Raw genomic sequence first — 26,760 nt, forward strand, 5'->3', positions numbered from 1 at the left:
AGTAAATATTTTAACCATAACATGACCATGACACATCCGTTTATTGGTGACCTTCTGGGATCTCATCTGAACTGTGGAGTTTGTTTTGTGACGAATACGTCCCCAATAATTAGGGAATTGGACCGCTCGTCATTTCACACTTGGGCCAGAATGATATTCCTGGCATTAGTGCCTCCAAAATATGGACCAGGATCAACACTTTGTCAATATTTGTTTTTCTGGCTCTGCATTTGTGTGTGTGTGTGTGTGTGTGTGTGTGTGTGTGTGTGTGTGTGTGTGTGTGTGTGTGTGTGTGTGTGTGTGTGTGTGTGTGTGTGTGTGTGTGTGTGTGTGTGTGTGTGTGTGTGTGTGTGTGTGTGTGTGTGTGTGTGTGTGTGTGTGTGTGTGTGTGTGTGTGTGCGTCTGTTTGCATGTGGAGAAAGGGCTGCTTGCCAGCTGTGCAATCTGCTCAGTAATCTCAGGTCTGGTCTGTATAAACACACACACACACACACACACACACACACACACACACACACACACACACACACACACACACACACACACACACACACACACACACACACTCTTAAGGTTTCCAACAGTTAACCTGAATTTAAGTTTAGGCCACCAAGTTAATATCTTAAAAGATAAGATTAGACCACTTGCCCTACACTTTCCAAAATGTCAGGTTTTGGATTGGAAGTGTAAGATACAAACACAGAGGTTTCAGTGCATTAATGCAGCCTCGTCCCCAAAACGCTGAAACCCATCGAAGATTATTTATTCTCTGCCTCTCGTTGTGAGTGCTGTCTCTCCCAAAGTATACCTCAAGAATATTAAAATCACTGCTCGCCACGCACTGCTACTTCCCAGCAGCTAACCCACTCTCGTCCTGATTTACAATAACCCTTATCAGCCCAATTTCCCTTCTCTCTTCCCTTGCCCATTTTAACACGACACCCTGTTTGTTGTTTAAATGGAAGGCAGAGAAAATTGGCCACTTTTGCCGTTCAGAAACTCCCGCAGTTGTCGGTAATCGCTGCATGTGTGTGTGCGTGTGCCGCGGTAATGTCTAGTTACCACAGTAGGGGTGCGGGGGGGGGGGTCATTGCGTGCGGCGGAGAAAGCGCTATTAGGAGAAAATGATAGGCCTGTCCCTGAAACGCCATTATACAGCAAACACTTGAAAGACTGGACCAGCTTCATTACAGGGCAACATGAATCATGCAGCACTCACACAGGCTACCGGCCTTCCCCTCACCCCCTCTGCCTCCCCCTCTCTTTCCCAGAACAGCCTTCTGTTTAAACTGGAGGGACGCCAGGAAAGAGGGAGGGAGGGAGGGAGGGAGGGAGCAGAGTAAAGAGGAGAGTGAGAGGCTTCAGCGTCGCCCAGGGACAAGCCTGCTAGCCTCAGGTCTGACAATCAGTTTGGGAGGAAGCGGAGGGAGAAGAGGAACAGAGAAGGGAGGAGCAAAGGGAAAAGGGGAGGACTTGAGAGGAGGGTAAAATGAAGAGTAGAGGGAAGGAAATAAGACACTGGAGTTAAGGATAGGGGAGGGAGAAAATGAGTAGAAAAGAGAGGAGGAGAGAAGTGGGGAGGAAATGAGAGAAGGGAAAAAAGAGGAGTAGAGGGAACGATATAGGAAATAGGCATTAAGAAGAGATGAGGGAGAACGAGTGTAGAGAAGGGAGGGAAAGAGAAGTAGGGAGGAAAGGAGAGAAGAAAAGAAAAGAGTAAGTGAGGGGACGGTGAGGGAAAAGAGGTGGTAAAGAAAGGAAAACATAGAGGAGCAAAGGAGACCTGAAGAGAGGAAATTAAATGAGAGGAAGAAAGGGAAGGAATGATTAGACACAGGGGAGTAAAGGAGTCGATAAGAGATGATGCAGGGAAGAGGGGAAGACATTAGAAAAAAAAGGGGTGCACAGAGAGGATGAAATCAGAGAGAAGATAGAGGAGGTAGAGAGAGAGAGGAGAGAACACAAGAGAGGAGCATAGGAGATCCTAAGAGAGGAACTAAGAAGAAATTAGGAAAGGAAATGAGAGGAGGGAAGGTGTTAGGAGGGAAGGAGGGGGAGGGAGGGGGAGCAGTGACTTAATGGGCAACACACTCTCACTCCATAATCGTCCAGGAGCGACGTTTGGTCAGGGTCCCGTGGCGTGCAGTTGTGACGCTCCTAGGCTCCTTCAGCTTCATAAAGGGACGCAAATAGCTTTCAACTGATTGCAATGTATTCCCATCTTTGCGGGATTTGACGCTCATTGAAGCACGGCATTCGTTTGTGTCGGCTGCCCTTAAAGGCAATGTGAGCGTCCATTCCCATTGGATAACGGAGAATTGTACACCCGGAAGTAAGTATTCCCCTTACTGTCGATTGATTTGACAGTGATATCTGCACTACTCATCGACTAAAAAACACCAGATTATCCTTGTTAATTACACAACATTGATTGGTTTAAATTGTGTGCAATGCTTTTGTATTTTCCCCCTTTGATTCGGAGAAACACATATTTTTTCGGAGTAAAGGATGGCAGAAGACACTACACTACCCAGAGTCCCCAGCTATCGTTTAGGACTACACCATCTGCTCTGTTTGACAAACCCCGTTTTTTTTCGCCATTCATTCCAATGGCTGGCGTCTATGTCACGTGATCTTCAAATTTCTCCCTGCAGAAAAAAAAAACATGGCCGAACTTCGTTTTATTCTCGGTGGAAAATGCCTATTTTAAAGTTAGTTTGGCCGTTAAAATGCGTTTTGATGTCATTTGATGCGAGAAATATGAGTTGTTATTTCAGATTATGTGTGCAGTGGATGTACATGATCTTTAGTTTGCCAGTTATTACGAAGATTACTTCAGGAAATTGCGTCCATAGAACGTTTTCATTGTTACCAAGGTGGTTGCTAGGGACGCTGCTTTCGATATTATTTCTGTTATGTTGTGTCACTGTTTAATGATGTTATCTTTATTGCTAGCCCTTTCCCCGTCAATGTATAGTGTTGGTCCACAGCGCAAACGTATTAGTTTAACAAAATCTGCATCAAAAGATACGTTATTTTCCACTGTGCAATTCCAGTCTCACATCTCACATCACATCGTCATTAACAAATACCGGAAACAGACCGAAAACATTTTTCAAAAATAAAATAATACTTTATTCCGAGTGTGCTTGCTTTTCTCTTTGAAAGTCATCACCTAACGGCATTGTAATACACGGTTCGGCTGCATTAAATATTACATATCTGCCGTAGTTCTCTATTTATAGAGCCTTGATGAGAAGACTTCTAGACAAACATGAGGAACTGCCGCCAACACTGAAAACATGACGTGGATCATAAATATATCAGCAATTAAACAACATCTTACATTTATTTTCACACAACACGTCTCCTTGCAGGATCAACACTAATTCGGCTGACTTTTATATTTGATCCAATTGGTAGATTAGGCTGTATTTACACCATAAAGATGCACAGCTGATAGAAAGGGACACCTGGTGGTTAAAGCATGTTATTGAATTTCATTATTTTTATTATTAGAAATTAATAGGATCCCTATAAAGTATATTCATTACTCGTTATTCTCTACTAATAGTTAATTAAAGACTGTATATAATGACTATTTTGCACATCCCTTTCAAGATTTCAAGATGTTCTAAGGTTTATTGACATATACACAAACGGTGTACTTATGCAATAAATGAAAGACTTGGGTCACAGATTCCTCAATAGTGCATTACAAGACATCTATCAATATTTGTGCATACCTTCAGCAATGTCAACTATGTTGAAGCACTTATTTTAACTGATATTATACATAATATTATACTCTTATAGGATGTATATAGATATTTAATCTCCGGCCTTGTCAGGTATTGAACAATCAATAAATAAAGAACACAGAATTATTAAATATAAAACACAGAATTTGTGTGATTATACTAAATGATTTACAAATAAACACCACTGCATATTTACAACTGTTACACATGCTGATGTAACGCAAATGTTTCCAACTTGGGATCAATAAACTATATCTTATCTTAAGATGATCGATGGCTACTGCCATATTTGCAAAATTTGCTTCTGAACCTTGACAAGTGCATGTTTCAGGCTTATCAATTAATGTAATGTAATGTTATCAATTAACAACAGGAGAGGTCACACACATAAGACCAGCTGTTAAATAAAGCTCTTCTGACCTTAGCTGGCATGTAGGTATATCAGAGCTCTCAAGTCTCACGCATTTGGCGTGAGACACACACATTTCACTCCATCACACGCTCACACGCCACACCTTGTATTTCTCACGCAGAGATTTCTTTCCAGGGTACCGCCCACCAAGTTGTGTCGCAATTTTGTACTAGGCTTGTTTGAGACGCGTGCACGTTGGAGTACCAAACACCGCTGCCAAAATCTCACTCTGACTTGAGAGCCCTGGGTATATATATTAATGCTACCCATTATGGGCACAAGCAATTTTCAACAATTTATTAATTATATGTTTTAAATTGGAGTGTTTCCTATCCCCTAAACCTCCAGGGATGTACACAGTTTAATACTGGCAACTTCTTATTATGGGAAATACGAAAACGTATTTTAAAACTACAACTCCCAGTAGAGACGTGCCATAGATAGAGAACATGTTGCGAAACACAATAGCCAGCATGTGTAGTTCTGGGGACGGGGTGGGGGAGGGGGGGACGCGGTGGACCCGTTCAAATCCAGTTTTGGACAGTCTGCCGTGGTTCCATCCCATTTCAAGCAGGTAGCACAATCTACCTGCATTGCATTACTCTAAACGTGTAATAACGTGCTTTAACCAGTAGGTGGTTTGGGTTAAAAAGCTGTCAAGTTTACAGTGTTAACAAAATAAAATATACTGCTGTTTCTGGTTTAGTTTACGACGGATATATTTAGTTATTGTTTTGATATTTTTAACACAAAAGTGATGGAAAAAACCCACAGCAACACAGAACAGATGGTCTTAACATGACCCAGTGGTCTAGTAGTTAATAAAAAACAATAATATCAAAACAAAATATTACTACTAACTTTATTGTGAAATTCAAACTGAACGGTAAAAGAATAGTTTCCGGTCTATTCTGAGCCCGATCTCTGTAGATAAATAAAAATAAAGAACTACGACAGATGTGTAATATATGTAATGCAGCCAAACCATTTATTACAATGCATTCATGTGATGACTTTCAAAGAGTAAAGCAAGTACTGCTGAATAAAGTATGATTTTATATTTTACGAAATGTTTTTTTCATATAGAATGCAGTTGGAGGTCAACCAATCACAGAGCTTGAGAACTAATCACGGGGTTTGTCAAACAGAGCAGATGGTGTAGTCCAAACGATAGCTGGGGACAGTGGCGGCTGGTGGAAAATATCTTTGGTGGGGCTGTTGATATAGTGAGTAAAAACTTTTTTTTTGGGAGAAATTACCCCTTAAATTGGGACTTCTGGTGATGTAATGGCCCCATAAAATCGTGGTTCGAGGGCCAGGAACAACCAAGCTGGGTCGGGCTGAGTATGCTAAACTAACTGCGGTCAAGCCAGCCTCCACTCGGGAAAACCTAGTCAAGCCAGCCCTCACGTGATATTGCGGTGCGCGAATATCCTATGCATTACGGTAGAGTAAAAAAAAATCATCCCTCTGTGTTAGATGAGAATAAAACTAAAACTGTCCAGTATCAGAGACTCATTTCACTTCAGGGTGATAGCAGGACATCCCATCTAGTCACTCAGAAAAAATCAGGACATTCTGATGTAGAGTTTCAAAATAAAAGACCTTTGAAATCTCTATTGTATGAGCTATCATCCCTGTTTTTAGATGAGAATAAAACCAAAACAATCCAGTATCATAGATCCATCTCACTCCAGGGTGATAGCAGGACACCCCATCTAGTCACTCAGAAAAAATCAGGACATTCTGATGTAGAGTTTCAAAATAAAAGATGAAGTCTCATATATGAGCTATCATCCCTGTCCCCAAAGGTCTTTTATTTTTGAAACTGTACATCAGAATGTCCTGATTTTTTCTGAGTGACTACATGGGGTGTCCTGCTATCACCCTGGAGTGAGATGGATCTATGATACGGACAGTTTTTGTTTTATTCTCATCTAAAAACAGGGATGATAGCTCATATATGAGACTTCAAAGGTCTTTTATTTTGAAACTGTACATCAGAATGTCCTGATTTTTTCTGAGTGACTAGATGGGGTGTCCTGCTATCACCCTGGAGTGAGATGGATCTATGATACTGGACAGTTTTTGTTTTATTCTCATCTAAAAACATGGATGATAACTCATACAATAAAGATTTCAAAGGTCTCTTATTTTGAAACTCTACATCAGAATGTCCTGATTTTTTCTGAGTGACTAGATGGGATGTCCTGCTATCACCCTGAAGTGAAATGAGTCTTTGATACGGGACAGTTTTTGTTTTATTCTCGTCTAAACATAAAGGGAGGATTTTTTTTTTTTACTCTACCGTAATGCATAGGATATTCGCGCACCGCAATATCACGTGAGGGCTGGCTTGACTAGGTTTTTCCGAGTGGAGGCTGGCTTGACCGCAGTCTAAACTAGAGAGAGAATCGCTGTCAAGGGGGCTACAACTACAACAAGATGAACATATTTGCCCATGATTTAATTGTAATACACGTTTCAAAATGATGCCGAAGTAACAACATACTGATACCGGATAGTAAAAACCATGAATTAAGGCTTTGACAAGTCTGCAGACAGACGGCAGGTGAAAAACCTTTTAAAATGCATGTTTTCTAATGGAGATTTGGCTAAGCTAACGTTGTAAATGCTCCGACCGTCCACACTCACAACAACGGCCTATACAGACATAAATAAACCAGCGACTGTATTCGCCATGACACAGACAGTATGTGGTTTGTACTTGTTTAACTTTTGTCTAGTTTCTGAACAGATATGAAGAGCTCTGAGTGCTAAGAGCTAACAGCTGTGTTGTTTTCCTGGGGAGCTCATTGAAGATGACGTCACGGCTCCCCCTAAACTGCGTTACTATAGATACTACCCCAGTTCCTCACGAGTCTAAAAAACAACTCACGTCAACGCACGTAAGCAACGTGGGCGCCGAGTGAGCGCCCTCGTGACCAAAATATTTTACGGCGCTGATTGGCTGAAATTATGTTTCGGCGGCACAGTTTACTATTGAGACTTTTGCTACGTGCTGGTTGCTGCTGTTTGGCTCGGGGGCAGCGCCCCGTAATGATAAACTAATGCCAAGGGCAAGGCCAGGCAGGAAACATGTGACTTATCAGTAACTTTAGACATCGTAACACAATTTTAAACAAGATTTTATTGTAGATTATACATTTTACTGATACCAATTGTATGATATTTACCTTGTTCATTAAAAATAAAATATATATATTTTTGAAATATTGTTTTTTGAAATATATATTTTTTTATTTAATATTTTTTTAATATATTTGTTTGTATATGGGAAGAGGTGGGGCGGCACCCCTAGCGCTCCTATGGGCCGGCCGCCACTGGCTGGGGATATAGTGTAGTGTCTTCTGCCATCTTTTACTGCGAAAAAATATTTGTTTCTCCGAATCGAAGGTGAAAAATAAAAAAGCATTGCACACAATTTAAACCAATCAATGTCGTGAAATTAACAAGGATAATCTGGTGTTTTTCAGTCGATGAGTAGTGCAGATATCAATGTAAAATCAATCGACAGTAAGGGGAATACTTACTTCCGGGTGTACAATTCTCCGTTATCCAATGGGAATGGACGCTCACATTGCCTTTAAGGGCAGCCGACACAAACGAATGCCGTGCTTCCATGAGCGTCAAATCCCGCAGCAGATGGGAATACATTGCAATCAGTTGAAAGCTATTTAGGTCCCTTTATGAAGCTGAAGGAGCCTAGGAGCGTCACAACTGCACGCCACGGGACCCTGACCAAACGTCGCTCCTGGACTTTTATGGAGTGAGAGTGTGTTGTACTGTATGGCGTTATATTTGTGCCTCTATCCTGAGCACGCAATGAAACATGTTGAGCCTAGAAAACGCGATTGAACATTTTTGAGCACAGAGAAATATATTTTCTTTCATAAAACTCCTGCTCCGTGCGCAACTAGACCGCTGCACGCGCTCTCTCTCCCCCGCTCGCTCGACCTCTCCACCCTGTGCGCGCTCAGCTTCGCCTGTGCTCGTTCAAGTTGTCACAGCGTTACAAATGTGCCACAAAACCAACCAATCGGAGAACTCGAGAAGGTCAATTCTGATTGGCTGGGCTTCTCCAATCATATCTTCTATCTGAGATGAGAGAGGGATTTTCGGTTGCCATCAGGCTGTTGACGTTCTTATTACACATCCGTCGTTGACATTACAGGACATGACAGACTCGAATGAAGAGAATAGCACGCCACAGTGTCAGGTGAGTTATACATTTCTAGTTTTCTGATATCACGTTATTGTTTGCAATGCCTGAGTTTGCTAGCCGGCAACATAGCTATAGGGGTAGTTTAAGCAAACAGCTAACAAACCGTAGCCTACATGTACGTCATGAACCCTTCTGAGGTATTGATTACTTGCTGTAACAGGGTTCCCGCGGGGTCTTAAAAAGTCTTACATTTGATAATATGAATTTAAGGCCTTAAAAAGGTCTTAAATATGACCCAAAAAATAAGAAAGGTCTTAAATATGATTTAGAAGGTCTTAAAAATGATCGGATTTGAAAGGTACTTCTGTGTTGAGATCGAGTCTAAATGTGTTTTGGGAGAAATGTCCGGGCTGCAAAGTAACCAGTACGGTAATAGCCTTTCAGTTCCCCCCAACAATTTGTATTAAATTAAATCAACATGGAACCAGTAATCACTAACTTTGTTTCCCCCGGCCCTTTATTGGAGAACACCCAGCTAATAACCTAGCAACCAAGCTTCAGCCAGCGGCAGTCAGAAACTCATGTATCTTCAAATCTACTTACAAATTAATATGGGGAAGTGTCAGTTCAACCGTATTTGGTTGGAAAACATCTAATTTAGTGCTTGGTTGAAACCAGTGGAGGGGAACGTGTTTGAAGCCCGCTGCACCTTTTGCAAATAAAATGTGCGTTTGTTTTTGCTAATGTAGCATTAGCTAGTGGAGCGTGAGCCAGTGCAGCAGCTCCCGCAACAACACCGGGGGAACCTCCGGGCGACGTTTGGGTCTACAACGTCAACTCTAAAAGCGGAGGTGCTGTCGACGCTAAATACCGTAGCTAAACACCAATCATACAACAGCAATGATGACATAGTGTAGCCAAGGCAGCAGAGCTCTGAATATAGTTTCTCTCTCTCTATCTCTCTCTCTCTCTCTCTCGCTCTCTCTCTCTCTCTCTCTCTCTCTCTCACACACACACACTAGGGCTGCTCGATTATGGCAATAATCACGATTATGTTGGTCAATAATTAATATCATGATTATTAAATACGATTATTCATTGACTTTGAAAACATCCATTTATTGAACTTTAAAACAAATAATAATTTGAACAGTATCTTTTTAACTGTTGATTACCCTGAACGTATAATTAAACGGAAAAACCAATACAAAAATAAATGATACATTTAAATAAATAATATCAAAATAATAAATACCAATAAACAAGATCAACAAATATTTTGGAGCGCACTTCCACAAGCTACTAAACATATATAAATATGATAAATAAATTAGACTAAAATTAATTAGATCAAATATGTTGTAGTGCACTGTCAAAACCTCGCAAAGCAAAATAATCGTTTTTTTTTATTATGTTGTTTTCGTAATTGTGGCAGGCCAAAATCGTAATTGCGATTAAAATACGATTAATTGCACAGCCCTAACACACACACACACACACACACACACACACACATACTCTAGATGTGTGTGTGAGGACACAGTTTTGTGTACTGTTATGCTGTTATGTTCAGTCATTGTTCTTATGTTGAACATGAATACATTTACTTTGTAAGTAATTATGGGACGTATTTCTTCTTTCATAGCAATTTTCTTTAATACTTTATTGCCGTGAAATAGGTCTTAAATTCTATTCAAAGTGGTCTTAAAAAGGTCTTTAAAAGTCTTAAATTTGAGTTGGCGAAGCCTTCAGGAACCCTGTGTAAGCATTAGTGGTGGCAGAATGACAAACATGTTTCTCTCTCTATCACAATTTTGGGTTGACCAGAACCTGGACCAACTTCTGTTTCCTGTTCTACAATGGGCATGGAGCTTGGGTTAATTTTCAACCGGACAACTAAACAGATTAGGCTAGGACCGGATAAAGTTAGCAACACACGTTGACTATGAACAGCCTATTAATCCGTTCTCTTAATGTTTATTCCGTCCAACGTTGTGGAATTAGAGAGAAAGGGCTTCTTAACGTGCTTTTATCCGGGGTGGAGGGAGTTAAATATAACATTGGGGCGTGTGATTGTAGTCTAATCAATGAGGATATCCATTTTGGAGTTCAAGCTAGCATAATATAGTTAACATTACACACTAATAAGGAAGAGAGCTATTCTTGTGATACATTGCTATTGATATGGATTTAGAGTGGATATTTGAGACAAGTAAACAAAAACGTAATTTATGGGTGAGTGTTTTAGCAGAGTCATATTATGTCCTTGTGATTCTGTTGATTATTACCTCTCTGTATTATGTTGCAGCTCAGCTGATTTTGGATTGATGGCAAGGGGAGAGGGACTTAAGTGAGAGTGAAAATACAAGGTAAGTTTAAAATAGGTCAGCCATTTCCCATCCTATAGGTTGCTAGATGTATCTAACCCTTTCTCCTGTCTTTATCTCCTTCTCTCAGCACAAGAACCCCAGGGGGATTCAATGGAGCCTGAAGACCTGCAATGAGACCCTCACCCTGAGCCTGAGTCTCAACTCCCAGAGTTTTGCAAGCCTCTCCCTGTTCCTTATTTTTGATTAAAAAGACATTAAGCTTCCCAATGGTGTGGTCTTCGTTTTGTGAAAAATATGATTACCTCACATATTTTGTTGCTGTTGTTGTCTTTTGTGATAGTTAAAAGGCTCCTGCTGACTTGAGCCAGCCATTCTTTCCTCCTCTCTGTGTCAGTGGGGAAGCCGTACATGTGTACTCCTTTCTATGAGTTATTGGAGCATCCCCCAGCAGCACAGCAAACCATAGGGGAGACTATATGCCAGGACAACACAGAGGAAAAGGCACAGACAAACTGCACGCATGCTATTCAATGTTTATTGAATTCCATTTATTTACATGGATGTTCCTAAAACAACACATTTAACATCATCATGCTGTTGCTGCTTGTGCTTTGACTCATTGTGCTGTCAGTTGACAATCATTGATAGGCACCTGTCGGTCTCCTGTCCTTTTTGAAAGTCATAAAGATTACATTAGTCATTTAGATGACTTATGTCCTCAATTACCAGGGGATTAGTGAAAACACCATGAATTAAAGAAATGGTAGCAATGATTCTAATCAGAATTTTTGAAACCTTCCTTCCTTCCCTCCCTCTAAATATATCAATAAGGATGTGATGTTCTTGACTCATACAAGTTTAAGATAATATTTGTTTTAAAGAATTAAAAGCAATAAACAACAGGCTCTGTAACCAAGGCAACGTTAGCCTAATATGTATGTTAACAGGTAAGATAGCTGTTCACACTACCCATGTATATTTTCTACTTTTTGTAATGCTATGTTATTTCTATTTAAGATGTTTACATTTTCTATTGTTTAATTCTAGTCTTTTAACTGTCTAATGTACAATGCCTTGTCTTTTGCTGCTGCAGCGTAAACATTTCCCCAATTGGTATCAATAAAGTACTTCTTCTTTTGTCTTAATCCTCAAATATGAGCACATTTTACTTAAACGGAAAAAAACATTGATGTAACTACATACACATATCGATATGTTGTATACATATTGCAAATCAAAACCTTTATTGAACAATAACTACCAAAAATTGCATTTCTATCCTGTTATCAATGCATTCAAATCGTGATTCAAATGGCCCGCCACAAACTTGCGGGAACTTTCTGAGTCTCTCTGAACCACGTGACAATCAAGCATTTTGGTATCGAAAGCCTAAAGTGCCACTATTCGCCCGTTTAAAACGCGCGTTTTACGCGCATTCTTGACGCGTAAAAATCGCGCGTTTTTTTAATATGATAATGAGCCCCACCTTCTGTTTTGCATAGCCAGTACATTTAAAGTGTGTGCAACCAATCAGTGAAGAGTTAAACCAGACTAAAACAATCTGTTGATGAAAAGTTCCTGTAACCTACCCCATTGTGAGATTTAGATAGATAGAAAGAATAAAGAATAATCACAATAATTAAATCTAAATTAAACATGTACAGTAAATAATATAAAGTATAAACATATCTACAGTCACAATTTCATTATTGTTATTCATACTTTCTGTTATGTAGTTTATTAATGTTCCCGTGCTTTCAGTTTCCATCCAGTAATATAATCACAATGCTATTTTGAGGGTGTGTTCAAAACAATCTATGTAATGCAACTTGCTGTACGTACTGCTACACCTACTAGTGGGGAATCTGATGAATGTTGTAATGTTTGTGCCGGAGCGGCTTCATCCAAAACAGTACTCCGGTTAGAGAGATGACACCTGACGGGAAATACAGTCAATTGGTACACACTGTGAATGAGTGGGAAAAATGAGTGTAATAAATGCTTTTTAAACAATAAGAAATATAAAGTTAACTCAACTAAAGTTGCTCATTATTTTTGTATTGTCAATACTATTACTGCATAACTAATATCTCACACCTGAAGGTTTAAAGAAAAGGCACCTTAAAATAAAGATTGGTCTTTCAATACATTAGCTGGTTGATTTTGTGTTTTCAATTGTTTATCTAAAATCAAGTAGCTATAACTGGTACTTATCGTTTGAAGATACAGTCTGGTTATAATGCTGTTTGAAGGAGGCACACAGGTAAGAGCACTAACTAGCTAATGTATCTTAGCTTGAATTAAATGTATTTAACGTATAATAAAGTGACTGCAAATATATGTATCACAAACTTTATAAAAACTTATATTTCAGTCCACAAATACACAGAATAAAGAATACATTCAGGTCAATGCAGAAAAATAAGAAATACTTTAGTCCCCTCTGTCTTCCTCTCATCAGTAGAGGAAAAGTGTGTGTACAAGATAGATATTAATTTTACTCCACAATTTCCTACCGTATTATTAAATAAGTCTGCACAGCTGAGGGGACACCTGTAACTCAATTCATGTGATTTATTCATTAAAAACTGTATTTTCAGAGTTAATCAAATGACAGCCACATTGTTACCTAAAGTGTCTCAAACACATTTAAGGAGTGCAATGCAACTGAAAGGTACACTAATAAAAGTAACAGTCAATTTCTTCAGATCAATCTGTATATTTTAACTTTAAAAACAAGTTGTTCACACAACCAGCTTTGGCCTCTGAGGCAGCCATTACCTGATCTTAGACATGTTAATAAGTACCACAGTTATTAGTTGCAGTAATATGTGCCGCTTCCAAACATCAAACTCTTAGAAAAAAGACTTGTCCTTATTATCTACTGCACACTTTTTTTTAAAGCAACATTGACAACTTGCGCCTGTGAGACATGTAATCTCTGAAAATGATTAGACATGCATAACTTCTACAGTGAAAATCGGTCATACTGTAAGTGCAATTTCTGAACACAACACTTTTTCGCAAATGTTTTACAATGCATAATTATTATAAAACCTTGGTTTTAGAAACCTTACCATGTAACAATGGTAACTGTGAGTGAGTGCAACAAAGTGTCTACTCTGGGATGAACAGCTGGGTTCTCAGTCTATTCACATTTGGGCTCATCTTTTTCCCCTCAAGTTCCATCAGGACTTTTTCCACAACTTCAAAAATGGATTGCAGTTCTTTCGGATATCTGAAGTTCAGTGCGTATATGAGCCCGAAGAGCATGGCAAAAGCTGTTGCAACCAAGGACAAGCCGCTAAGGACCTCTGTTCCTTCGATGAGAACCTTGACGTCTTTGGGTCGATGAAACTTATCCTCTTTCCCAATGACAAAGATTGCCATTGTTTCCTGCTCCAGTTCTCCAGCCTCAGCGTCCTGCATATCATGCAAACAAAAGGGAAATGGATGAGGACCACATAGTGTAGTTCAACAGGCCTGAGGCGCAAAGGTTTCCCCAAGTTTGCAGCTACCTTTTAAAAATACAAGATTATAGTGGATAGATGAAAAGGAAAGTTCTCAGTTCAGTCGGCCCAAGAGGAAAGCTCAGGAGGTCATCACAAATGACTAGCTTTCTAACCAAGCAGTTATTTGCATGCAGTACAAATATGTTATTTTTCTTTTATGAACAAACTTCTTGTGAGTGAGTGGGAGGTCTTACCTGGAATTCTTTGATGAGATGGTCAACAGGTTCACCCAGGTAGATCATTAGAGATTTGAGGATGCATTCTCTTCTGATGGCGATGTCCACAGTCTGAGTAAGAACAGTTTTATTTATTTATATATATATATTATAAATCAAATGCAAAAAAAAGGACGATTCAGCCACTGATCCCACAGATAAACTCATTCATAGATACCTCATCCAAAACCTGCAAGATCCCGGTGGTCTTGTTTCACAACTCCTCCCCTGCTCCTGATGACCTACAGCAGTTTGGTGGAGTGTTTGTCCAACTGCGCCAAGAACATTGTCTCCAATGGAGTTGTTGTTATGAACTCAGCATTTACCTAGAAAATATAAGCAGCATAGGAAACAAAAAAAACTGAGAATTTATAATACACATATTTTATAAAGAGCCAACGGTTTGATTAAAAGTACTCCAAGTCAGCTTGTATGAATGTAACCTTTAAATTAATCCACATATTTATTGAAAACCACCACCAAATAAAGACACTAAGAGTAATAGATGTAAAGCTTATATTGTGATATTGATATTGTAAAAATAAAACATCAACATATTTGCCTTGTCTGTCTATAGTTGTTAGTTAGTTGGGCCCTCATTTCTTCTCCACTACAGGCTTACATCAAAATAATGATCTCTTCCATGTGAGAAAGTGCAGGCCACCGCTCCAAGAGGCCTTCAATGCTTGGCCTCTGATGCACTATTTCTTGTCTTCGGTATCCAAACGCCTTCGCCATCTTTTATTTTATTTTATTGATTGCCGGTTGTTTCTTTTCTGTTGCTCTGCCAAAAGGGAAATTGTGTCTTGCTCCATGCTTTGTGGAGTCTCACCAATCGGCAAGGATGGAAAATGGTTGGCCTCAGCTCGCCTGGCTCTCTTTAAATTCTTCGCAGGGTAGGACTCTTCTTGAGACTTGGTCTTCAACGAGTTCACAGCAAGCTCTGCAGATGATTTGAGCTTGGTGTCAAGTCTAGATTGGTTTCTTTGTGTACTCTGCATTTCCTCTCTGTAATTGACATACTGTCTCATAGGAGAAGACCGGGATTGGAAACACTTTAGGCCACCGGTGTGTTCTTAATGATTCAGAGGAAGAGCCGCTAAGTAGTACTGTGTCATCTGTATTCACAGATCCAGAGGAGGAGTCTTCACTGTACAGTCCACTTGTAGGGGTACTATTTAATGATATCTCAACTGGGTACAAGACCACAGTTGTAGAATCCGGTTCTAATTCGACAACTTTGATCACTGTTAAATCTTTAATCACATGTGTAGATGTAAGATTAACAAATGTGTTCCCAAAATCAGTGTCTTTGTACTGTAGCCTTATATAACCTTCTAATCCACATGAATTCTTGACCTCCTCAATGAGCTCTTCCATTGAGTTGGGAATCCCATTTCGAAGCTCCAGTCTGACGCGGTTGTGGTCATTCAAGATGATCAGCAATCGAACAGGTGGTCCAATATCAGCCATGGCGCTCCAAGAGAAAGAGAGATGTGAAGAGGGAATTAATGAAATGCAGGTGTACACTCAATACATTCTTTCTTTTCAAATTGCATTGTGTTGTACTTTACAAAGTATTACATACAAAGTTCATAGATATATATATATATATATATATAAGGGCTGTCAAACGATTACAATTTTTAATCAGATTAATCACAGCTTAAAAATTAATTAATCATGATTAATCACCATTCGAACTATGTCCAAAATATGACATTTCTTTATGTATATTGTTGTGGGAATGGAAAGATAAATGAAAGAAGGCGGGTATATCCATTTAACATACAGTATGTATGTTTATTATAACATTGTTCTCTGTGTCAAAATGAAAGACAGCCCACACACCTATCAATCATCAAACCGTGGGGTCTTATTTCATTACGTGTTGATTTCTATCAACACGTAATGTTGTATCAGGGTATATGCAGGAATCCTGAGGTCAAATTTAATACCTTTTGAGACCTTTTTTAAGACCCTTTCCATACATTTTAAGACCTCATCGCAACTTTGAATTCTAACCGGTTACATTGGCAACACACTTTACCTCACATTTACTATATTGATTGTAAGATAGCAAAACTAAACAGAGTGCAGACAGACTACTGAAGCCTCCTTTCCACATGAACTTCAACCTCTCTGTGAAGGTCAGGTTTAATGCAGTATGCTGCTTTGTTGCTTCTGTAGACTCTGTGCTCTTTGATTCCAGTAAAACTCCTCAGAAAAAATTAGAAACCAGTATTTGACCAATAAACAAAACAATTGACAAAACTTTGAACTATGAAATATATTAAACTTTGGTGAGCTTCAGCGGGGTAATGCCATAGGAGCTCCCTCACAAATACCCAGGGGTTAAATTGGGCTGGGGCTGTCCGGGGCTAAGCCCTGGCACATAGGACGATGCTCTGACGTCATCACCCTCACACATTTGTCATATGTGACCTGCTCTATCATTTTCAGTCACATTGACCCTGAAACACATTTTGAGTTTGATACACTGTTGGAAAGATGAGATTCTTAGCTTTCTAATGATATCAATATTGTTTTTGTCCTCCAAATATTAAGCAAAATACGTCACTTTACATAATGAATGTCATCGAACCATGATTTTGAGAAAAAGGCCTTCAAAGTTTGCAGTACTTTCTTAGGTATTTATTCAAATGAACCATACCATAAAACGAATTCATCTAGAGCTGTTTGCACAAAAACACACACACACACACACACACACACACACACACACACACACACACACACACACACACACACACACACACACACACACACACACACACACACACACACACACACACACACACACACACACACACACACACACACACACAATATACTGTTCTCTTGTTGTCACTTTCATACATCAATACATGGAACAAAGGCACTCACATACACATGCACGCCGTACCAACGTGCACTCCCGTACAGTCCCGAACTCACGTGCACGTTCATCAATTTATGTATGTATTTTGGTCATGTTTGAGCACATGCTTATGCGCACACATCTATTCCCATGTACATGGCCATGTGCACACCCAGACCACATGCACACCCGTACTCACGTGCACGCCCGTACTCACGTGCACACCCATACCCACGTGCAGAATCATCAATATACAATTTTTATGAAAAACACTATGAATAAATACTTAAATGAACTGATTGCATGTTAACCTCTAACAACATTAGAATCATTTGGCACAAAAGCTAATTTAGAGAAAGAAGCAAGCAACAGAACAGATGAATATACTACACAATATAAAAATAGCAAACAATCAACAGAGTAGCTAACAGTACTTAAAACCAATTTGAAATATATATTTACAGCATTTATAGAAGAATTACATAGTGTTGATGTATTATGCACTCTCACTCATTAAGGATGAGGTGTTAAGGGTTTGGGGCAGGTGATGTCTTTGGTTTCCTCAGTGCAGAACTCTCTGATCTTCTCAAAAAGATACCACTGCCGTTTTTCATCAAGCCCAGGGGGAGTCAGTTCAGTGGGACGTGCCTCCTGGTCAGTAAAGCACCCTGTGCGTAGCAGCATGAAGGATTCTTCTTCTTTACCTTCAAACTCCTTGGCGTAGACCACTCCAGGCTCGGCACTGGTGAAGCGTAGGTGATGGTACCTCTTGATACCTGGAAGCGGTCTGAAGCTGGGGGCAAGGAAGTTGTGCCAGTCGTCTGTTTTGACGAAGGTCTCCCCTGACTCATTGCCAACCAGCTGGGGGATGTTGACTCCAGTGACGGTACTGGACCTGACAGCCTGGCTGATGTCCTTCAGGCAGGACACTGGTGTGCGGCGGAACTGCTGCTTAAACAGGCCAAAGCACCAGTCAGGTGCAAATTTGGTGTGGCCAGCAATAAGAAAGTTGAGGGAGATATCTTCATGGAGTCCCACCATGCACCGCCAAGCAAGGTACCAGAGGAGGTATCTGTTTTTGTTCTGACCAGAGCAGTTGTCACAGTGCAGGTGAACATGTTTCTCCCCAAGCCCATACTGAGAGAAGAAGTGGTGGAGGTAGGCAATGACAGCATTGGAACCCTTGCTGCTGCAATGAGCCTCATCTATGAGGTAGTTTACCTGCTGAGGAACACCTTCACAGCAGACACCAAACAGTCCACACTTCCTGGGAACCATAAAGTAAATGGGCCCGGGCTGGAGAGGGTCACTGGGGTAGTGAACCTGTAACACCAGACCAACAGATGAATTAACTAATGAGTGATCTATACTCTAATTCTAAAAATGTGTGAATATTCATATTGTTACATTCCAAACATTCTGGATTATCACAGCATTCATCACATTCACACACCTCACCTGCTGTGCATAGTCAAAGCTGTAGTGGATGGTGATGTCTCTGCTACAGGGTTGGTTGGGTCCTAATTTGACACCCAGCTCTCTAGCTGTTTCTTTACAGCTGGCGACCATCTCCTGGTAAGCCTGACGCTCCACCCCCACGGTGCGGAGGTGTTCTTCCTGCTTCCTGAGCTTCGCTGACTTGACACAGTCGGGAAAGTTGGAGCTGCGGTAGATGGCAATGTTGTTTTTCTGACAGAACCAACATAGGTCTGTCATCGGCCTCCCAATAATGACACTGGGAGTCAGCTCCTTCCACAGCTTCCTAAATGTGCTGTTGCCAGCAGCACGGTGACCTGGAAAGGTGATTAAAGACAAAGATAGCATTGTTAGATTACTCATCATTAGTTTTCCATTGAGGTTTCCTCGTGTAAAAAAACCCCAAAAAAACAAGATTAAAATATAAGAAAATACCCACCCTTCTCCTGCATCTGAACCTTGTATTTCCGCCACACAGAGGACTTGGTCTCAGTTGTTGGTAGAACACTGATGTCCGTCCTCTTAAACCCTGGAATCCGTCCAGGAAGTGGCATGGCAAAGACATCTGCAAAGTTGGTAATGAACCGTACAATTCGCTGGATGTCTTCAAAGGACAACACCCTTTTGGTCACCACACGACCACCACGTCTTATCCTTGGGGCCAAGCCATGTTCCTTGTAGAACTTGATGATGCCTGTCAGCTTGTCTTGAGAAATTCTGGAATGGTTTAAAACATCAGTCTTTGATTGTTTTTTATGGCTTTATTTAATGTATGCATTGTAGTATATACATTGTCGTTGTATTTTTTCATTATGTAAAAGCATGTATATATATATATATTTATTTATTTATGTATTACTATTGCTGTAAATTCTGCTTCTATTCAGTTATTGTCAAACTCAGTTCAACTCATGCATGGCTTATTACCACTTCATTTGAAAATAGTAACACTACCAAAAGTGAAGTAGCCTTTTCAAAATCAAACTCACCCATGTAGAAACTTGAAAGTCTCCCGGCAGATTTTGTGCCCATCTAAGAAATAGGACGTTCTCTGCTGTTTCCGCTCCTTTTGGTGTCCTCTCTTTGCACAAGCGGTCTCTTTGGAGAGGTTTATGTTGGAGCTTATCTTTCCAAGTAGCACCAAATGCTTTTCACCTGGAAAATCATATAACATTACATAATGTGTTGTGTCAATCACTCATCACACACAACTTAAATCTTTAACGTGTAACAGAACACACAGGCCCACCCCCCACACATTGCCTATAGTATTATGTTAAACACACTCCCATACACACATATTCTATCTATTATAAAGGGTAATAATAAGTACAGGCTAGTCTGGCAGTGACTCCAGAGTAAACTGCTCTCACATGAGATAATACATTTGTAGCTGCCTATCTCTGCACATCTTTAGATAATTAGGCTGGGGCCACATGTGATTTAAGGGGTAGCCAAAAAAATATGTCTCCCCATGTGGATAAAATGTAGGGTTGAAACATTTATGAAAATGTTCACCACAATAATTTTTCAATGAGTATTAGCCAACTTTAAGTTGTAGGTGGTCATGTGAGCATTATTTTAATTGTTGTTATGTTTTTAACACTAACCCATACTCACACACACATCGTTACCACAGTCAAAGGTATTTAAATAATATAACGTTATAACGTTACTTACCATTAGTCATTTCATTCATTTGGTCTCGTCTCTTGACCATCTCCTCAGGGGTGTAACGGGTGTAACAGGGAACTCCATCATTAAATGTACAGCTACACCTGTAGTCATGGGCCCTCTCAATCTCTTGAGCGCTGTCCTCGCTCACATAATGCCGTACGGACTGAAGTGTCTCAGCCACCGGGTCGTTCAGCAGTGGTTGTTCCTCTGTGGTGTCCTCATCCTCTTCAGCATCCGTGGTCTGAGGGCTGCTGTCAGTGTCAGGGCTGTCTGACTCTAAATCGGAGCCGGATAACGGGGAAACTTCAACCGGTGCCGTCAAAAAGTAATCAGTGATCAGCTGAACCCATTGCTCATCAGAGGCTGTCCCTCTCACAATGTTGGAGTTCAACAGTCTTGCGATTTGATCTTCTCTGGAATCCATCGATCTGATTAGCGGCTAATAAATTGTCAAAGTACGGAGGAAAAATATTTTCGTTTTACTGGGTGAAGGTCGCGAGGAATAATGTTGGTTTATATAGTGTGTGTGTGTGTGTGTTTGTGTATTTTGCGTTTGTGTGTATTGTGTTGGTTTCCCGGGGAAAACCCTCACAAGAAACACCGGCTGTTGTTATGCCAGCTGTGACGTTACGTTACTCCGTTCTCCGCTCGTAATGATGCCTTTACAAGCTTCAAAGTTGTATTTATCATCTGAATTTGGCAAAACAAGTTTAATATTCTGAAAGCCAAGACTTTGTTTATTTGAAATCAGATGAAAATAAACTATCACGGACTCTGCCGTGTTATTTATGATTACTATACGCTTTTCATTCATAATGTCAGCCGGAGGGAGGGGGGGCAGCGCTGCGGAAGAGCAGCGTGAGAGCTGTCATCTTCCCATTACAAGCTTCAAACATGTATTTATCGTTTGATTTTGGAAATAAAAGTTTCAGATTCTGAAAGCCAAGACGTTGTTTATTTGAAATCAAACAAAACACCAAAACCCCGAAAAACTAGTTTTTTACTCAAATCCACGTTTATTTTGAAATGAGCCGTTGCGACTTCCGACTGATTTCGATAGAGCGGGTCACATATGTTTACAAAAAACGATATATATGTTAAGACTTTTCTCGTTCTTAATATAGACTATATTTAGGGTCTATATGTGTTGACTTTACTTTAAAATAGCAGATCTCTGTGACCGGATACAGTTTGGCTTAGACCCCGGCTCCACGAGGACGCATACGGTAAAACGCATACGCAAAAACAAAAAAGTCTTCCGTTCACACGCATTTGATTCATTAATGTGTCCGTTCACACTAGACCGCTGGAAATGCTGGAAACGCTGTAGTACATATGCCAGGCCTGTAAGTGGCGCTGGTGCCGCCACAAAATACACCAAAAGCTGCGAAGAAGACCCCGGAGCATAGTTGCCATTAGAGATGTCCCGATCCGATCACGTGATCGGGGATCGGAGTCGATCACGTGATTTTCAAAAGATCGGAATCGGGAGGAAAACAATCGGGGATCGGGATTTTTTTTATTTATTTTTTTATAAATACTTTTTTTTAAATTTTGTATTCAATGTTACAAAACAAAAATGACCATGTACAAGTCTTAAAGTCATCCTGAGGCCTTAGTTTTGGTTTCAAATTACAGAACATCATGTATGTGTTTCTTCTTTGGGGCTTGTTTTCATAGACCTGGTTGCTTATTTCTCTCAAATCTGGCAACAGAGTGGGCAGGGCGCAGTGTCTAATTGTAGCAGTAAGCTAACGAGTACTGAAAGCTTTATTTTGTTTTGTTCCAATGCTGCACAACTGAACTGATCCAATGCTGCTGTGAAAGAAAGAAGCTATATCCATGTTGGATAGAATATCCAATTTAAATAAGAAAAAATAACCTTAAAGAGCCTGTGAAGTGTGCACCTGTGCATGATCTGTTATGCTAATACGTATAGTAATGAGCAAAATTGTCCATTGGAACTCATATCAAAGGATGTTGGAATAGCAACGAATTTGACGAGTTTTGAATTTGCCGGGGAAATCTGCAGTCGACCTTCGCCTTCGTGGGCGTGGCTTGCGATCTACTGCGTGACGTCACGAGATGGACGCCGCCGCACTGTTTACATTCACCACCGTTCGTTTTTTCTCTTTTTCAAAGTCAAATTTCTCAACGTTTTTGAGCTAGTATTTTCCTGGAAAGTGTGTCGGAGTAAACCTGACAATGGAGGCGACAGTGAAGAAAGAGGGATGAAAAACACAGGGGAAACGATGCATTGCCGCTGGCTGTAGTAATGTCAAGTCTGCCGAAGTGGCGATGTTTCTGTTCCCAAAAGATGAAGGTGAGCCTGGCTGGTGTCATTGTTTCGTAGATTCTTTGATTGATCATGATAAATAAAGGCCACTGGTCGATTCGAGAGAGAGCGAAAGAGAGACTGAGAGAGTTACAGGGTTGTCGTTAGCATCTGTCGTTAGCAGCTGTTTCAACAATAAGGAGAGGGAGAGTGCTCTCCTGTGGGACTGAGAGAGATAACGTCAGCTCAGGGAGGTAAACTGTAGCCTAAGTTATCTCAGTGGGTTTGGTCATCTATGTAAACAAATATTTCCATCTATGTAATATTAGTTGTATAAAATAGGTTAAGAAATCCTTCCAATGTTTTTTGATTATTGAAATATATGTTTCATATGAGTGTTGAGAGCTGTATCCATAAATCTCTTAATGTTGCCCTCAAAGTGCACCAAATTGATCACTTTCCTCATCTATCCTGTCCGGAGAGCTGTCCAAATCAATAATTTCTCTCACACTAGTATAACTTTCCAAAGTCTCCGCCATGTTTACAATCGCAACTGGGTACATCTTGTGACGTCACAGCCACTATCGTCTGCAACTTCCGTTAGGCTCAGACGGCAAAATTAATAATTCATTAATTATGAATTATTACAAATTATTTTAGCCATGAACAGGCACAATGATATGTAAGGAATGAAACTGCCATTTCATTTTGGTGCAAAAACATGCACTTCACTGGGTCTTTAAGGGACAACTTGAATGCTTTTTTTTCTCTTAATGCATTGCATAAAGATCGGAAAAAATCGGTATCGGCAAATTGTCAAAATCAAATGATCGGAATCGGATCGGGAGCAAAAAAAGGTGATCGGGACATCCCTAGTTGCCCTTCTGTTTATTCTCCTGCTGTATATCTCTCAGGTAGTCCACCAGCAGATGAAAAACCCCCACCTCTCCGCCTCTTCCAAGGAACGAGGGAACCGTGCGGCAGAGTTTCCGTTAAAAAAAATGTTCCGCCGGTCAACATGTCCGTTAGAGTTTAAATCTTCCGTACAAAATTAGAAAAGTGCCGATCAGACGTCTTCTTTGTTATTTATTGAGCTTTAAAACAAATTGATGACGACTCTGTTCTCTGTATAATAATGTTTAATAAACGGTGCCTGCCTCTCTTTTCCTCCCCCTCTTCTGACAGCCCAGCAGCAGCAGGAGACGTTGGGAGAGGGAGGCGGGCTATTTAATCGTAATCAGAAAATGATCATATAGGGCTTACACACGGAGCCGTTGGACCCCCAGAGCGTTGCGTATGCCGGTCTACCCACCTTGGGACCTCCCCCCCCACAGAGCGGAGCAAGGCAACGAAACTTAAAATAAGAAGCAGCATTTTACGGCGCGCTATGGGGGCCGCCTTGAGGGGGTTTCCCGACATGTCGTTTCAGTAAATTAAAGGGTGTTTCATGTTGTCGTTGCTGTGGGACTTCTTAATACCTTGGAAAATGCCGTTTAATACTTTTTAATACTTTTTAAAAGCCTTAATTTTCGCTAAATTGATTTATCAACTTTTAATACTTTTTAAGACCCCGCGGACACCCTGTGTATCGATGTATATAGAGATGTACTACAGCAAAAGTATTCTCCGTCGGGACTTCCTGCAACAACACCACGCCGTTATCTTGATTCTGATTGGCCAGAAGACATTATCAAAGATGTTCTATTGAGAAGACGATCACTACGTGACAAAAGTTTTCAAACCGTTTCTGGTCTTCGGTATTTCCAGACAAGTGGCTACTGAAATCAATCTTACTAACTGTTGTCTGTACAATTTACTCGGCGGAGTTTATTTTGCTTACTCTAACATCATTTTTCATGGTGGGGCTAAGCCATTTCTTGGTATGGCTGTAGCCTACCCCAGCGCTGCCACTGGTGGGATGTATGGGGCGGGCCATTCTGCACATGCGTTAAATATTTTAACGCAGTTAATTCATAAAATTAATTACCGCCGTTAACGCGATAATTTTGACAGCATTCATATATATATATATATATATATATACTCATTCTGACCTTATACATGAAAGTATCTTTTAAGAGTTATTAGCCGCATTCTCCCAACTGTATAGTCAGCCAATAGGTATGGATCAGTCAGTTCATTTGAGTCAAGAAGTTCCACCTTCTTTGTAGGACACAGTTTCAGTTCATAGGCTCTGTAATGTTCCCTAAACCATGCACTCAGCTTTCTGACGATGAAAAGCAGCTTATTCTTGATAACAATCATCTGGATTTTTTCCGTGAATTCCAGGGTTTCCTATTGCAGCTTGAATGGGATTTGAAGTGCAAATTTCAGTGGCCAACTCTTTCACAACTGATTCATCAACTTGGCAATTGCGATCTTGTAAGAAGTGGATTATAGTCTTTTGGGTAACTGGCACAGAGGCAGTACCAATTAAATATTGCAGCTCTTCTAGAAGCTCATTCACAGCTGCACTTGATACAAGAAAATCCTCTTCTAATTTAAGTAGGACTGAGGCAAGTTTTAATTCAAAATCTGTTGAAACTGTTGATTCTTCATCAGGAAGTTCTTCAGATGGCAAATCATCATTCAACTGATCAGTAGTACCCGTTTCAAATTATTCTAAAACATCATACCCATCAACAATTCCAGGCTTTAAACCATTAAGTGTATGTGGGGTATGCTTCCTCCATTTGTGAGTATTGAAAGCTCCGTAATGATTTGTTTTGTATGAGCAACCAGAAAACATACAATTTACAAATTCATACCCTCATGAAATTTTGTTTAATTTTATTTTTTAAACTTACCACAAGCAATGCCCATTCACAGGATCATCCACATGGGTAGAACAGTTGGAATAGATGGCTGCTTCCCTGAAGTTTAAAAGAGAAAACCTTTCATTAGTATTTAATTAGCCATCAAAGTGTCTAAGCTACAAGAAGATCATTGACATATTCAAAATATATCACACATTAAACTTAAATTCGTTACTCAAAGCCTATACTTTATTTTAGGACAGTGGTCAACATTTTGGTGATGTAAAAATATAAAGACACAATGTTGTAAACTAAAGTTACATTTACAATATCTTTATCAATTGAACTCAAATTAAAATATAAGTCGCTCTTCAATATGAAAGAAGCCCACTTACTCGGTCCATAAATTGACGTTTAACACCATAATTTCTACTCTGGTAATAAATACAAATTCATAGTCTTATCTATTTATTTACAATAGAAAACATGCAGCCCGCCTGTTCATACTGTTTACAGGCCACCAAGCCTCAGTTAAGAAAAGGAAAAGTTGATACTTAATGTTTGTCTGAGTATATCTACCTTTGAATCTGGCCATGACTCACGGTACGTCTACACTACAGGCATCAAAAAATGCTTTCAACGCTTCACCCATTCACTTGAATGGGGTGACGTAGAAGATTTTTTATCTTCGCCGAACTGCATTGTGGGGAGCATGGCATGGCTTTGCAAGCATCACGAGCATCTATCGGCATCAAAAGTTGAACAATGTTCAACTTTTGAGGCTCGATGCTTGGCATCAGCCAATCAAATTCCGTTTATGCAAATCCCGCCAGTGCAAGCTCAGCCAATCAAACCGCGTGCAAGCTGGGAGAGCCAGACCGCAGTTCATTTCCTCATATTCCAAACGAGATATTACGGTAGCAAATCACCCGGTTCTTTACGATTACGACCGGAACTATTTACCGGGATACAAACCGGAGGAACCAGGCATGGAGGGAGGTGGCAGAGACAGTGGGTGAAACTGATAGTTTTTTCGCCTGTTTGGAGAGTTTATATCCAGTTTACTTCGTTTTAACATTGCTATCGCTTTGTATGTCGGGGGCGGGAGATTCATGTGATTGGTTGCTCGCAAAAAATCGCCAAGCTTCAGACACGCCCAGCTTCAAGATTTTTTCATGCCTGTAGTGTAGACGGGCCGTCATGCTGGTAAGCCGCTAACGCTAACGGCCCATCTACACTACAGGCATGAAAAAATCTTGAAGCTGGGCGTGTCTGAAGC

General features: G+C 40.3%; 2 protein-coding genes and 1 long non-coding RNA gene across 10 annotated transcripts in view; 1 reads left to right on the top strand and 2 right to left on the bottom strand.

The window, feature by feature from the left end:
• Positions 1-26,760, bottom strand: part of LOC307035525 (uncharacterized protein) — a 113,581-nt gene that overhangs the window by 59,493 nt on the left and 27,328 nt on the right. The window lies entirely within an intron of this gene.
• On the top strand, positions 7,926-10,952 carry LOC307035531. The gene is made up of 2 exons (XR_013807124.1): positions 7,926-10,728; positions 10,817-10,952. It is a non-coding gene; the product is annotated as an uncharacterized lncRNA (long non-coding RNA).
• On the bottom strand, positions 13,250-25,507 carry LOC307035523 (uncharacterized protein). Of its 5 annotated transcripts, none has more exons than XM_079674972.1 (7): positions 19,763-25,507; positions 19,213-19,490; positions 18,756-19,090; positions 15,776-18,620; positions 14,595-14,742; positions 14,396-14,488; positions 13,250-14,112 (listed from the first exon to the last, which is right to left on the bottom strand). In XM_079674972.1, the coding sequence occupies exons 1-4, from the start codon at positions 19,945-19,947 to the stop codon at positions 17,811-17,813; spliced, it is 1,608 nt and encodes a 535-aa protein (XP_079531098.1). In that variant the 5' UTR covers positions 19,948-25,507; the 3' UTR covers positions 13,250-14,112; positions 14,396-14,488; positions 14,595-14,742; positions 15,776-17,810. The 5 variants fall into 5 exon arrangements, with proteins under 5 accessions (XP_079531098.1, XP_079531097.1, XP_079531096.1 ...); XM_079674971.1 differs by having other exon boundaries at positions 15,751-18,620; XM_079674970.1 differs by having other exon boundaries at positions 15,039-18,620.

The sequence above is a fragment of the Notothenia rossii genome (genome assembly GCF_949606895.1).
Source record: "Notothenia rossii genome assembly, chromosome: 4".
Taxonomy (NCBI): Eukaryota; Metazoa; Chordata; class Actinopteri; order Perciformes; family Nototheniidae; genus Notothenia; species Notothenia rossii.

Excerpts from the sequence above, each read along its gene's own strand:
- LOC307035523 (XM_079674972.1), bottom strand. The coding sequence starts at position 19,947 with ATGTTATATGATTTTCCAGGTGAAAAGCATTTGGTGCTACTTGGAAAG. Across the intron at positions 19,491-19,762 it reads ACTTTCAAGTTTCTACATGG|AATTTCTCAAGACAAGCTGA; the intron begins GTGAGTTTGATT and ends AAACCATTCCAG. Across the intron at positions 18,621-18,755 it reads GCTTTGACTATGCACAGCAG|GTTCACTACCCCAGTGACCC; the intron begins GTGAGGTGTGTG and ends CTGGTGTTACAG.